The sequence below is a fragment of the Bufo gargarizans genome, chromosome 5 (assembly GCF_014858855.1).
Source record: "Bufo gargarizans isolate SCDJY-AF-19 chromosome 5, ASM1485885v1, whole genome shotgun sequence".
Lineage (NCBI taxonomy): Eukaryota > Metazoa > Chordata > Amphibia > Anura > Bufonidae > Bufo > Bufo gargarizans.
This window is the reverse complement of record NC_058084.1, coordinates 218874965-218887384: the sequence shown is the minus strand read 5'-3', so window position 1 is coordinate 218887384 and position 12420 is coordinate 218874965. Positions and strand designations below refer to the sequence as shown.

The 12420-nt window shown below is 40.5% G+C and overlaps 1 protein-coding gene across 1 annotated transcript in view; it reads right to left on the bottom strand.

Moving 5' to 3' along the window:
* Window positions 1-12420, bottom strand: part of PKD1L1 (polycystin 1 like 1, transient receptor potential channel interacting) — a 405256-nt gene that overhangs the window by 290386 nt on the left and 102450 nt on the right. Inside the window, exons 8-10 of the mRNA XM_044295257.1 lie at window positions 9965-10307; window positions 8344-8597; window positions 4237-4337 (exon numbers count right to left, since the gene is read on the bottom strand). Of these exons, the coding sequence (XP_044151192.1) occupies window positions 4237-4337; window positions 8344-8597; window positions 9965-10307 (698 nt within the window). The remainder of the gene's footprint in view (window positions 1-4236; window positions 4338-8343; window positions 8598-9964; window positions 10308-12420) is intronic.

Below are 12420 nucleotides of genomic sequence, written 5' to 3'. Positions count from 1 at the left end.
GTGCCCAAAGTTTTCGGGTTGACTCCATGACTAAGTGACCCAAGTTTGGTGACTTTAGCGTCAAAGCCTGGCGAGTGGGAGCGATTTGAAAATTTACCCTGTCAAAGTCTATGGGAAAAAAGGGGGCTTCCGGGGCCCGCCACGGGGGCCCCGGGGGTGGGATCGCTCCACAAAGTAATAGCAATCCGATCGGGCACAATCTGCACGTTTTGGTAAATTTTTGTCTATGTAGTGTAAAAACTGTGGGAGGAGTTAGGGTGGCAAATTTGGCTATAATAAGAATAAGAAGAATAATAAGAACTAGAAAAGGTACAATTTCTGGGGAAATTGTGTGATGTGTTCTTGCCTCCACCAGTAGCTTACAACTGGAGTGGGCGGAGTAACTGGGTGGAGTGTAGACTCCGCCCACTTTTATAAATTTTGACCTTTGTCTCACACTGACCCACCCTGCCGAGTTTGGGTGCTGTGAGAATGACAGCTGTTTAAAGGTTTCTTATAGAAGTCAATAGGGAAAATCTGATTGGTTGTTTGTGGCTCCGCCCACTTTTTAGCATCCCCAAAATGAGATATACATTGGCACAGTCCTCCAGTGACCAACTGTGCCAAGTTTCGGGAACCCTGCCATTAACAGTCTAAGAGCAGCGGCAGTTTGAATTTTTCCCATTTAAACAAATGGCTGAAATTTGATTGGCCGTTGTAGACCCCGCCCACTTTTTAATTTTTTTTGACCCCAGTCACCCAATGACCTACGGTGCCTAGTTTGGGTATTCTGGCTTAAATACTGTGAGAATGACAGCAATTTAAAAGTTTCTCATTGAAGTCAATAGGGAAAATCTGATTGGTGGTTTGTAGCTCCGCCCACTTTTTAATGTCCCCCAAAATGTGACAGAAATTTTCAGGTTGACCCCATGACTACGTGACCCAAGTTTGGTGACTTTAGTTTAAAATCTGTGCGACTGGGAGAGATTTGAAAATTGTCCCTGTCAAAGTCAATGGGAAAAACGTGGATTTTGGGGGCCCTGTCCCAGGGGCCCGGAGGGTGGGATCGGGTAACAAAGCAAAAGCAAGGTACTCGGGTGGGTGCCGACCAAGTCTGCAAAGTTTGGAATTTGTACTCCTAAAAATGTGGGAGAAGTAGCAATTTGAAGGTCTCATTAAAATCAATGGGGAGATTTTGATTGGTTCTGTGTGGCCCCGCCCACTTTTTGGGGTCCCCGAAATGTGCCCAAAGTTTTCGGGTTGACTCCATGACTAAGTGACCCAAGTTTGGTGACTTTAGCGTCAAAGCCTGGCGAGTGGGAGCGATTTGAAAATTTACCCTGTCAAAGTCTATGGGAAAAAAGGGGGCTTCCGGGGCCCGCCACGGGGGCCCCGGGGGTGGGATCGCTCCACAAAGTAATAGCAATCCGATCGGGCACAATCTGCACGTTTTGGTAAATTTTTGTCTATGTAGTGTAAAAACTGTGGGAGGAGTTAGGGTGGCAAATTTGGCTATAATAAGAATAAGAAGAATAAGAATAATAATATATATGTGAGATAATAGTATGTGGTCTTGCTATGCAAGAACACATAATAATAATATATATGTGAGATAATAGTATGTGGTCTTGCTATGCAAGAACACATAATAATAATATATATGTGAGATAACAATATGTGGTCTTGCTATGCAAGAACACATAATAATAATAACTAGAAAAGGTACAATTTCTGGGGAAATTGTGTGATGTGTTCTTGCCTCCACCAGTAGCTTACAACTGGAGTGGGTGGAGTAACTGGGTGCAGTGTAGACTCCGCCCACTTTTATAAATTTTGACCTTTGTCTCACACTGACCCACCCTGCCGAGTTTGGGTGCTGTGAGAATGACAGCTGTTTAAAGGTTTCTTATTGAAGTCAATAGGGAAAATCTGATTGGTTGTTTGTGGCTCCGCCCACTTTTTAGCATCCCCAAAATGAGATATACATTGGCACAGTCCTCCAGTGACCAACTGTTCCAAGTTTCGGGAACCCTGCCATTAACAGTCTAAGAGCAGCGGCAGTTTGAATTTTTCCCATTTAAACAAATGGCTGAAATTTGATTGGCCGTTGTAGACCCCGCCCACTTTTTAAATTTTTTGACCCCAGTCACCCAATGACCTACGGTGCCTAGTTTGGGTATTCTGGCTTAAATACTGTGAGAATGACAGCAATTTAAAAGTTTCTCATTGAAGTCAATAGGGAAAATCTGATTGGTGGTTTGTAGCTCCGCCCACTTTTTAATGTCCCCCAAAATGTGACAGAAATTTTCAGGTTGACCCCATGACTAAGTGACCCAAGTTTGGTGACTTTAGTTTAAAATCTGTGCGACTGGGAGAGATTTGAAAATTGTCCCTGTCAAAGTCAATGGGAAAAACGTGGATTTTGGGGGCCCTGTCCCAGGGGCCCGGAGGGTGGGATCGGGTAACAAAGCAAAAGCAAGGTACTTGGGTGGGTGCCGACCAAGTCTGCAAAGTTTGGAATTTGTACTCCTAAAAATGTGGGAGAAGTAGCAATTTGAAGGTCTCATTAAAGTCAATGGGGAGATTTTGATTGGTTCTGTGTGGCCCCGCCCACTTTTTGGGGTCCCCGAAATGTGCCCAAAGTTTTCGGGTTGACTCCATGACTAAGTGACCCAAGTTTGGTGACTTTAGTTTAAAATCTGTGCGAGTGGGAGCGATTTGAAAATTTACCCTGTCAAAGTCTATGGGAAAAAAGGGGGCTTCCGGGGCCCGCCACGGGGGCCCCGGGGGTGGGATCGCTCCACAAAGTAATAGCAATCCGATCGGGTACAATCTGCATGTTTTGGTAAATTTTTGTCTATGTAGTGTAAAAACTGTGGGAGGAGTTAGGGTGGCAAATTTGGCTATAATAAGAATAAGAAGAATAATAATAATATACTTGTGAGATAACATTATGTGGTCTTGCTATGCAAGAACACATAATAATATATATGTGAGATAACAGTATGTGGTCTTGCTATGCAAGAACACATAATAAGAATATATATGTGAGATAATAGTATGTGGTCTTGCTATGCAAGAACACATAATTATTGTACTCTATTTGAATCCATATATTTAGGAAACAACTTAGAAAATTACCACAGCAGCCAGCTATTACAGTTTAGTGAATAAGATATAGATATTACATTCACATAGTATTGCTTAAAAAATAAACTTTCCTCAACCGGTTTAAAACTGGCTAATTTACCCCCTTGCTAACTAGATGCATTTTCCATTTTTTTTTGTACATGTGTCTTGAAAGCCATACCTTTTTTCTGTTTGGTTATGTAAACTATTTTAAGCGTTTTTTCCAGTAATATGAAAAACATTCTGCTTTTCATATTTTTTTTGTCAATAACACAATGTGCAACCAATATTAGTTTTTAAATGATGGCCCCCTTCCACAATGGTTGTTTTATATAAGGGATATATGTATTATGTTCACAGGGGGCAAGGCTACAAGCTGCAACATGGTGTATGTTTTTTTTTTTTTTTCATTTTGTAACCTTTCTGTCACCAATAAAGTCGTACAAAACCTTTGGGGCGTATTTAACATTTAAAATTTTTTATTTGCTGATTTTTCCTGCAACTGGGGCTGCTATATTAGCCACAGTTACAGCGGGAATACAGTTTTATACTATACTGAGCACAAAAGTAATTTACTATGACTCCACTTAATGGGCCAAGCAGTGGTGAAATCAGGAAGATTATAATATCAAGCCTATAGCAGGATTGAACATGCAATGCACAATCTCTTAAGGTGAGTACAACAGCAATTAGTCTTCTTATTACCTTTTTAGAGCATTATTCCCTTGTTTTCATTATAGTTCCAACAGCAGTGACCTGTGTTGTCAGGGACAAGGCAGTAAAGAGATCTGCAGATAACTGGGAAGTGTTGGAATAGGGGTGGAGGGGAATCGGTAAGGAGAGTATTACCAGACAACCCCTTAAATAGCAGTAAAATCTCTATGAACCAAGAACCTCAATGTATTGTAGATTGCAAGATTTATAGCATGATAGGTAAGCAATTGACATACTATAATCTAAAAATGAAGCTATGAATGAAATATATATATATAGTAAATGCTCAAATGATATTTGTTTCACATTAGGCTGTATTTTACTGCAAAGTGCCCCTGTTCTTTCAAGTCAAATTAACATTTTGTATGATAAAAGTCGATAACTCATATCCTTTCTTGTTTAGTCCATACATACCCATACTTCCCAAAATAAGGTCCAGTTAAGCAAATGCTTGTATTATCACCAAAATGAAATGTTATCCTTTCAGCTTGTTGTAAGGCTGGTCCGAGTGGAGGCTTAGAAAAATAAATAGAAATTTGGTTTATATAAGGTTAAGTTGAATTCATAACTGCTTCAGAGCAAAACTGATGTCCATGCATCATAGAGTATATAAAGATAGCAAATCAAACCTTTGAGGAGAAGAGTTTAATGCACTCAGGGCACCTCTATCCTGAACTTTCTTGTTTCCGTGACACTTAAAGGGGTTATCCAAAGTATATAAATATGCCCCTCTCATATAGAATATACTTACCCCACTCCCGTCACGTGGATCAACAGGAATTAAAATTTTCCTTGAGGAAGCTGACTTGAAACACATGTCAGGGTTTGGACGTGCCATCAATCGGGTCTGTAGTTCAATTTTGTGATTCTGATAGCTTTCTTGTTCAGGAGGGTTTACCACATGGTGATATATTTTTTACCTTTCTGTATTTATCACTTTATCATGTACTCCATGTGTGTGTGTTTGTCTTTGCCAACTCATACTGTATATGTATTTTACATTTTGATCTTAATATCTGAATAAAGATATGTTTTGATATATTTTTGTATGCGGGTACTTGAGTGTTTCCATATAGGAGTTTTTCGTTGTAGGCACCTGTGATCTCAAATTTTGGTTTATACTTGGGCCCTCATTTGAGTTTATGTCTGATCGGTTTTATATAAGGTTTAGTTGAATTCATAACTGCTTCAGAGCAAAAGTGATGTCCATGCATCATAGAGTATATAAAGATAGCAAATTAAACTATGAGGAGAAGAGTTTAACACACTCAGGGCACCTCTTCCCTGACCTTTCTTGCTTCTCTGACACTTAAAGGGGTTATCCAAAGTATATAAACATGCCCCCCAATGCCCGGGCCCCTCATATAGATTATACTTACCCCACACAGATCAACAGGAATGATGCAGCGCCGGCCGTGCAGGGATCAGGAGTGGTATGGGTGCCAGGGAGCGGGGCAAGTATAATCTATATGAGGGGCATGTTTGTTTAACCCCTTTAAGGTTGTATTAGGCACCCCGATGCTGCAAGCGACTGTTGGGAGGGAAGCGTTCCCTCCCAGCAGTCGCCAGGTAGCTAACACAAGACACTACTGCTATTACATGCAGCAATGTCCTCCGCAGCATGACAAGGATCGATCGCTATGCCATCAGTCGTCCCCATGCAGGATAGTGGTGTGCCGGTGGCAGATCGTGATTACACAGCACAATCTGCCGTTGACAAATCTAAATTGCTTGATGAACGAGTGTTTGCTCGTTCATCGGGCAACCGGAGGCAGTATTAGGCTACATGCACACAACCGTTGTGTGTTTTGCGGTCCGCAAATCGCAATTCCACAATTTGCAGAACAGCACGGACAGCCTTTAATATAACTGCCCATTCTTGTCCGCAAAACACAGACAAGAATAGGACAGGTTATATATTTTTTTAAATAAAGACCATGGAATGGAGCAACGGATGTGGACAGCACACGGAGTGCTGTCCGCATCTTTTGCGTGCCCATGGAAGTGAAACTGCGGCTCGGATGCGGGCCAAAACAGCGGCCGTATGAATGAGGCCTTAGACTGTCAGATGATCACTAACGAGTGTTACTACGAACGCGGTCATCATCGGGCAGAAAATCTGTCCGTCTAATATACCCTTTACTGCTTCCCTTTATACGTAAATTGTAGGCAACAAATTAATTTACCCAATTCCGATTTTTGTATATACTTACAAGCTCAGTTTGTGACTTTATAAGTCTCTTTATCTAGGTGCAAGTTGAAAGCCCAATAAAGATCAACCAACATAAGGGCTGTATTACACCAATAGATTTTCTGACCAATCACTGGTCAGATGGCCGTTTAGATTAGATATTTTGTTATACACACTAACTATTGGTCTGAGTGGACAGAACTTGGTCAGATAATCTGTTGGTGTAATACAGCCCTTAGCTCCTAACATGCATTTATAATTCACTACAACTTAGTGACACCAAGCTGTTTGATAATGACCTTTACAAATTAACACAGTCTTTCTTGAAAAGATTTGGAGGAAGTAGTTGACATTTCATTTCTTTTGTGATTAATGCCAGAATTTATTGATCCACTCAAAGTCCTTCATAGAGTGTAAGGTATCATCAGGTTAAAAACAATAGGGGAAGTTCTACATATGTCACTTGTGTGGCATAATAAACAAGCAGATTTTGTTGCACGCCATATTTGCCATAAAATCTGTGACTTTCCCCCCTTCACAACGCACTTTTTAGAAGTGGAGAGAAAAGGGGCCATAGGTAGAGTGGGCACGGGGCGTTGCCCCAGGCCCGCCATATTTATCTTTATTAATGTCAGTTTTCTAGCATGAACAAAGACAAATCTTCGGCAGAAAGGTGGCTGCCATAGATTTTAGTCTGTTGCATGGCCAGCAGGAGGATGTGCCAAATCTATGAGACATGTGCATCAAAATAAATTTGGCTCATCTTCCAGCGGCACATGGGACAAACGCTGTTTTTGATAAATGTCCCCAGTGAGTATTACTAACAGTGATCTATGTTTTAATGCCAGGGGCCCAGAGTACTTTTCTGCATGTGGTATGGACATCTGTCAGGATGGAACCATTTTTATCTGATGTGCTTCTTTTTCTAATATTATCTATTTTTTTCTTTGGATTTTCTAGAGTTTTGTCCCTCAAGTGTGTTTTCAGAAATATTAGATAAATTAGTTAGTACCCCTCAAAAGACTATTCAGCTTTTGTGTTACATCATGCATAGAAAACTGTGATTGTAGCCTGAAAGCCATCAGATACAACCTATGTACAACCAATGTACAACCTATATGTCCCCTTTTATAAGATACTTTATACATATATGAGCAAAAAATGTGGTGCAAAATTTTATAGAATTTGTATGTATAAATGTTTGATCACTCATGCAATTCTTGAATTGTGAATTTTGTTTTGAGTGGCTACCTTTACTGTGGCTGTCAAGCTACTGTTTATATTTTATTTTTGTCTTATATATTACATTTGGTTATACCTAGTGTAGGTAACACAAGGGGCCGTCATTGATGGAAGGTATGTGTCACCGAAATTCCTGGCCTCGGTGAGGTAAGAGCCGGTAGTTTTAAGTGTCAGCGGCAGCTAGTGCTGACTGACACTGTTTTGTTGTTAGTATGGCTGTAAAGCGGATCCGGGCGGCTCTTACTGGGAATAGCCAAAGTGCAGGGTGGGTGGCTCCTCCCCACGCTCCAGGCCGGGTGTATTTTGGCCTATATAAAACCCAGCCAGCAGTCTCAGCTGGATGTGGTTTACCCTCCATCTGACAGAGAAGCTGGGTAGTATCTGTGTTTTGGGACATGTGAATTTGTGCCATGCTAAAGGGCTGAGAGCCGCAAGCCGGCAAACAGGCCCCTAAAGCCTGCTGTGGATTGCGGATGGAAAACTGCTAACCATGTGAAGATTTTGTTCTATGGACATTGCATGGTGTGAACAAACACCAAGACTGTGAACGGTCATTTTGTTTTTCCTTATGTGCAAATAAACACCGAACTGTTTAAGTTAAGGACTTTATGATTGCCTCGATACTGCGTCCGCTAACCTGTCTACCAGAGCAAAACCCCACACTTGGGATGAGCGAATCGACTGTGGATGTTGATTCGCATAAATCTGAAGTTGATTCGCATAAAACTCAGTTCTAATACTGTATGGAGCAGGAGCTCCGTACAGTATTAGAATGTATTGACTCAGATGAGCCGAAGTTATTGTTTTGTGAAGTCCATAACTTTATAAATTAATTTTTACTATAAAAAAACATTTCCCGAACTCGGGTTTGGTTCCAAGGTACCACCATTTTTCATCCGAAGTTTATTCGCTCATCCCTAATTATATCTAAAACACACAAAAAAATGATAAAAAGATACCAGATGACGACTCTCCAAATCCACATGATTTCACAAACTGCAAACATGTAGCAAAGAACATACATAATACATTTGGTTAGTCCAGTTGATACAGTAATCATGTGCTTATTTAAAAAGTGGCTAGCTTACCTTCAGTAGGAACAGAATTGGTTCTTCAAGCAACGCATTTGAAGGGTGGCTAAACCGAGGAACAAATTCCTCTTTTACTACATAATACTCTATATAACTGTTTAAAGTGGTTACATAGTTAGTAACAGTAAGCCTAACTAAATGTAGTCCTAATTTTGTACATGTAACAGTTATCAGGGGACTTCCAGATGAATATGACACATTGTTCTCAAAGGTCCATGTGTAGACATAATCTTTATCCCAAGAAACCTGGCCTGAAAAGAAAGAAAAGTAATTATGAAGTATTTAATTAGTCTTATCTCTCTCTCTCTCTCTCTCTCTCTCTCTCTATACATATATATATATATATATATATATATATATATATATATATAACTGTAATAATGATATACTGTATGTGATTATTAGCGTGAAAGGATACGTTTTGTTATGCTATCTTGCAGAACATTTGCCCACAGATGCTACAGCTGGGCCTGTAGATCCTGCACACTCATAGGTTGCCAAAGATGGCATCCCAGCTGGTGCTATAAATGCTCTATTGGCAACTGGGCAGGCCAGGTGATGCAATGAGGTGGAGGCATTCCTAAGAAACCCTTGCTGTGTGTGGTTGAGCATTATCCTGCTTAAAAATGGCAGCTGGATGCTCTGCCATGAGAGTCAATATATATAGCTGAAGTATGTTCTGCACATATAGCTGAGCTGAGAGTTACCCTTGTATCACTACTAGGGGTGACTGACTCTCATATGCTATGGCTCCCCAGATCATCACACCAGCAGTTGAGGCAGTGTGTTGCTCTACAGAAAAGGCAGGATTAAAGCGCTCAGCACAAGGCCTTCATACTAAAACCCAACCATTGTCGAATCCCAAACAATGGGAAACCCAAACCTAGATTTGTTGCTAAAGACAACATGTTTCCAGTCAACTCACCACACCACTGCAAACTTAGGTGATGATGGTTGGATGTAAATGGCAAGACACGTAATGTGCATCATGACACTAAATTTCATTTTGCTAAGTGCTCGGAAATGGTCTGAGCCATCACAGGGGTGCATAATAAAGGTGTCTGGATTGAGGTAAATTAAACTGTTCGAGCTCGTTGTGCTTATAGGTGGATAAAACAATCCTTTTTACTGGTGGTCTGTCTGAGGAGCCCAGAGCCTGTTCATTGTGTGTGCACCCTCACGTAACCACTGCTTCCAACACCTCCTAACAGCAAGGTCAGAAAGGCCAAGATGGTGTGCATTTTGTTGAAAAGACTATCCTGCTGCTCTGAAACCAATAGTACCCCCCCCCCCCCTTAAAAATGTCAACTGGGCAAAATGTCTTCAAATGTGTCAAAGAGGCATGTCTAGCAGTCAACGATCTCTCATCAGAAAGTACACTATCCACAGGTAGCCTCTGAGTCTTTATATAGTGCAGTGCAGGCAGCACTTTTACACTCTTGCTGCAGAATGATAAAAAGTATATTAAAAGGTTTTTTTCAACTCCATTAACTTCCACTTAAAAATGTAAGAGTCCAATATTGCCAATTGGCTGCTCTATTTTTTCTATAAAATAACTATTTAAATAAGAATTATAACAAAAAGAAAAGTAGTAAAAATAGTTTACATCTTATCTTACCGTTTATTCTAGCAACCAGTATAACCTCTTCTCCAAGCGTGGGTTTGTGTAATATATTTATGGAGGCATACAGCTCATCGACATCAGTTGCATATAACTGGAGAGATCGTTTAGACTCTTCAAGTGAAATTATTACTGGTGCTTCAAGATCTCCAGTCATTGAAAAATTATGGGCCTTTACAGCATTATCAGGGAAACATATTAGGTTTTGCACAGTGATCTTGTCATTGACTAACATTTCTATATACAGGGTTCTTCCAGATTCAAGAGTAAGTTTAATGGAAATTTTAAGAGTAATAGAGGCATCGTTTGGTAATGTAATGGTGATTTGTCCAACAGTAGTCTGCAAAAAGAGAATAAAACAGTTTCAAAGTTGAAAAAATACATAATGTGTGCAATGCTAGTAAGTGGTCTGTCACATTCGAATGAAGTTTTTGTAATGTAATACCAATAGTGGAGATCCATAAAACACTGAGTAATATGGTATTAGGGCTCATGCACACGAACGTATTTTCTTTCCATGTCCGTTCCGTTTTTTTTTTGCAGACCATATACGGAACCATTCATTTCAGTTGGTCAAACAAAAAATGGAAGTTACTCCGTGTGCATTCCATATGTCCGTTCCGCAAAAATATAGAACATGTCATATTATTGTGCGCATTGCAGACAAGCATAGAAATGTTCAATTAGGGGCCACCTGTATCTACTTGGTTTTACTGTACATTGTTAAAAATGTATGTAAGTTAACAATCCATGTTCAAATGAAATATTTCCTATATTGCATCACTTTCCAGCAGTATGGAAAAGGGTGAAGTTTTTATTGGCATAAGAAATTCTATGTCAGTGTATCACTGAGGCTACTTTCATACCTGAGTTTGGTGCGGATCCGTCTTGTATCTGCACAGACGGATTTTACAATCGATAATGCAAACGATTGTATCCATTTATAACGGATCTGTTTGCATTATTCTTTTAAAAGAAAGTCTAAGTCAAAACTGATCCATCTTGACTTACATTGAAAGTCAATAGGGGACGAATCCGTTTTCAATTGCAGCATATTGTGTCAGTGAAAACGGATCCGTCTCCATTGACTTACATTGTAAGTCAGGACGGATCAGTTTGGCTCTGTATCGTCAGGAGGACACCAAAAGCGGAATGGGGAAGTGGCCAGTGGGAAAGTAGCCATTGACTAATGCCGAATTTGCTACAAATTATCTGGGGCAATCTGAGACCCAGGATTTATAGATCTTCATTGTTTCCATCCCTTAGAAATGGTGGATTAGTGCCAGATATAGCAAGATATCATAGAGCAAGCCTTATTTACCAGGTGAAGGAGTGGTGGGCTCCAGCTAAATCCACAAAAATTGATTTCTATTGAGGAAGCTTCTTTTAAAGAATCCTCAACTTAGGGCCTTTTTGGCAGCACAATATCTCAACAAGTTTGTCCCTACATTCCCACTGGAGACTTTGCAAGCTGCCACTTATACTGCCCGTGGAACCATTTTATATCAGTGTAGGATGTATGTGTCACAGTTTTCAGAAATTCCTCTAACTGCATGAAAGTACTATATACCTAACTTGTATGCTAAGGAATGTAAAAAAGGGTTCTACCATCTGAGGGTTCTCTTTATGTGACATTTGAGAAGTTTCATAAGTAGTGTGACATCCCAAATTCTGTATTTTGCCAGTTCATTCAAATAAGACATTTTTTATTTTTATTTTTAATTGGGTCTCAGCCAGCTGGGCATTGTTTGGTGTCTGGATTTTGTCTACACTAGGTACAGTATAATGCACAAAGCAGGATTTATGATAAAATGGGAGGAGGAACTTAGTACCTCATTCTCATTGATGCACCCATGCATCACGTGACACAGTGACATGATGCAGGGGTAACACATTACTGCTGAAGCCAGTCATTGGGTGCGGCCAAGCTGGTTGGGGACTTACATCTTTTAGTCTGCTACACACATACAGTTCTGTTTCACACATACAGCTCTGCTAAACCCATACAGCTCTGCTACATACATGCAGCTCTGCTACATCCATACAGCACTGCTACACACATATACACACACCCACGCTTATCTTTAATAAAAGCTCTGCCTGCCCCAGTGCCAGCTATATGGTTTTTCTGTTCTGGTTCCTCCCATTGATGATATCATCATAGGTCCTTAAACAGTACTTGGAGTCATCATTGCCTTTCAGTGCAGCTGTAAGACCTTACTCCCCATGTGTTCTCCTGCTTCCATTGATTATACAGATCTGTGTCGGCAGAGAGAAAGAGGTGAGTACAGATGCACAGCTCTCACATTGATCGGGCACAGCACTGAATGTGCCCTCTGCCGGATCATTAAGGAAGCAGTCACGGGGTCTGGCCATGCTGGATCTCCCAGACTGCCACTTATAAGACGTAGGCACTGTTTAGAAATACATTTTCTTGCTAAAAACTGTGTCTT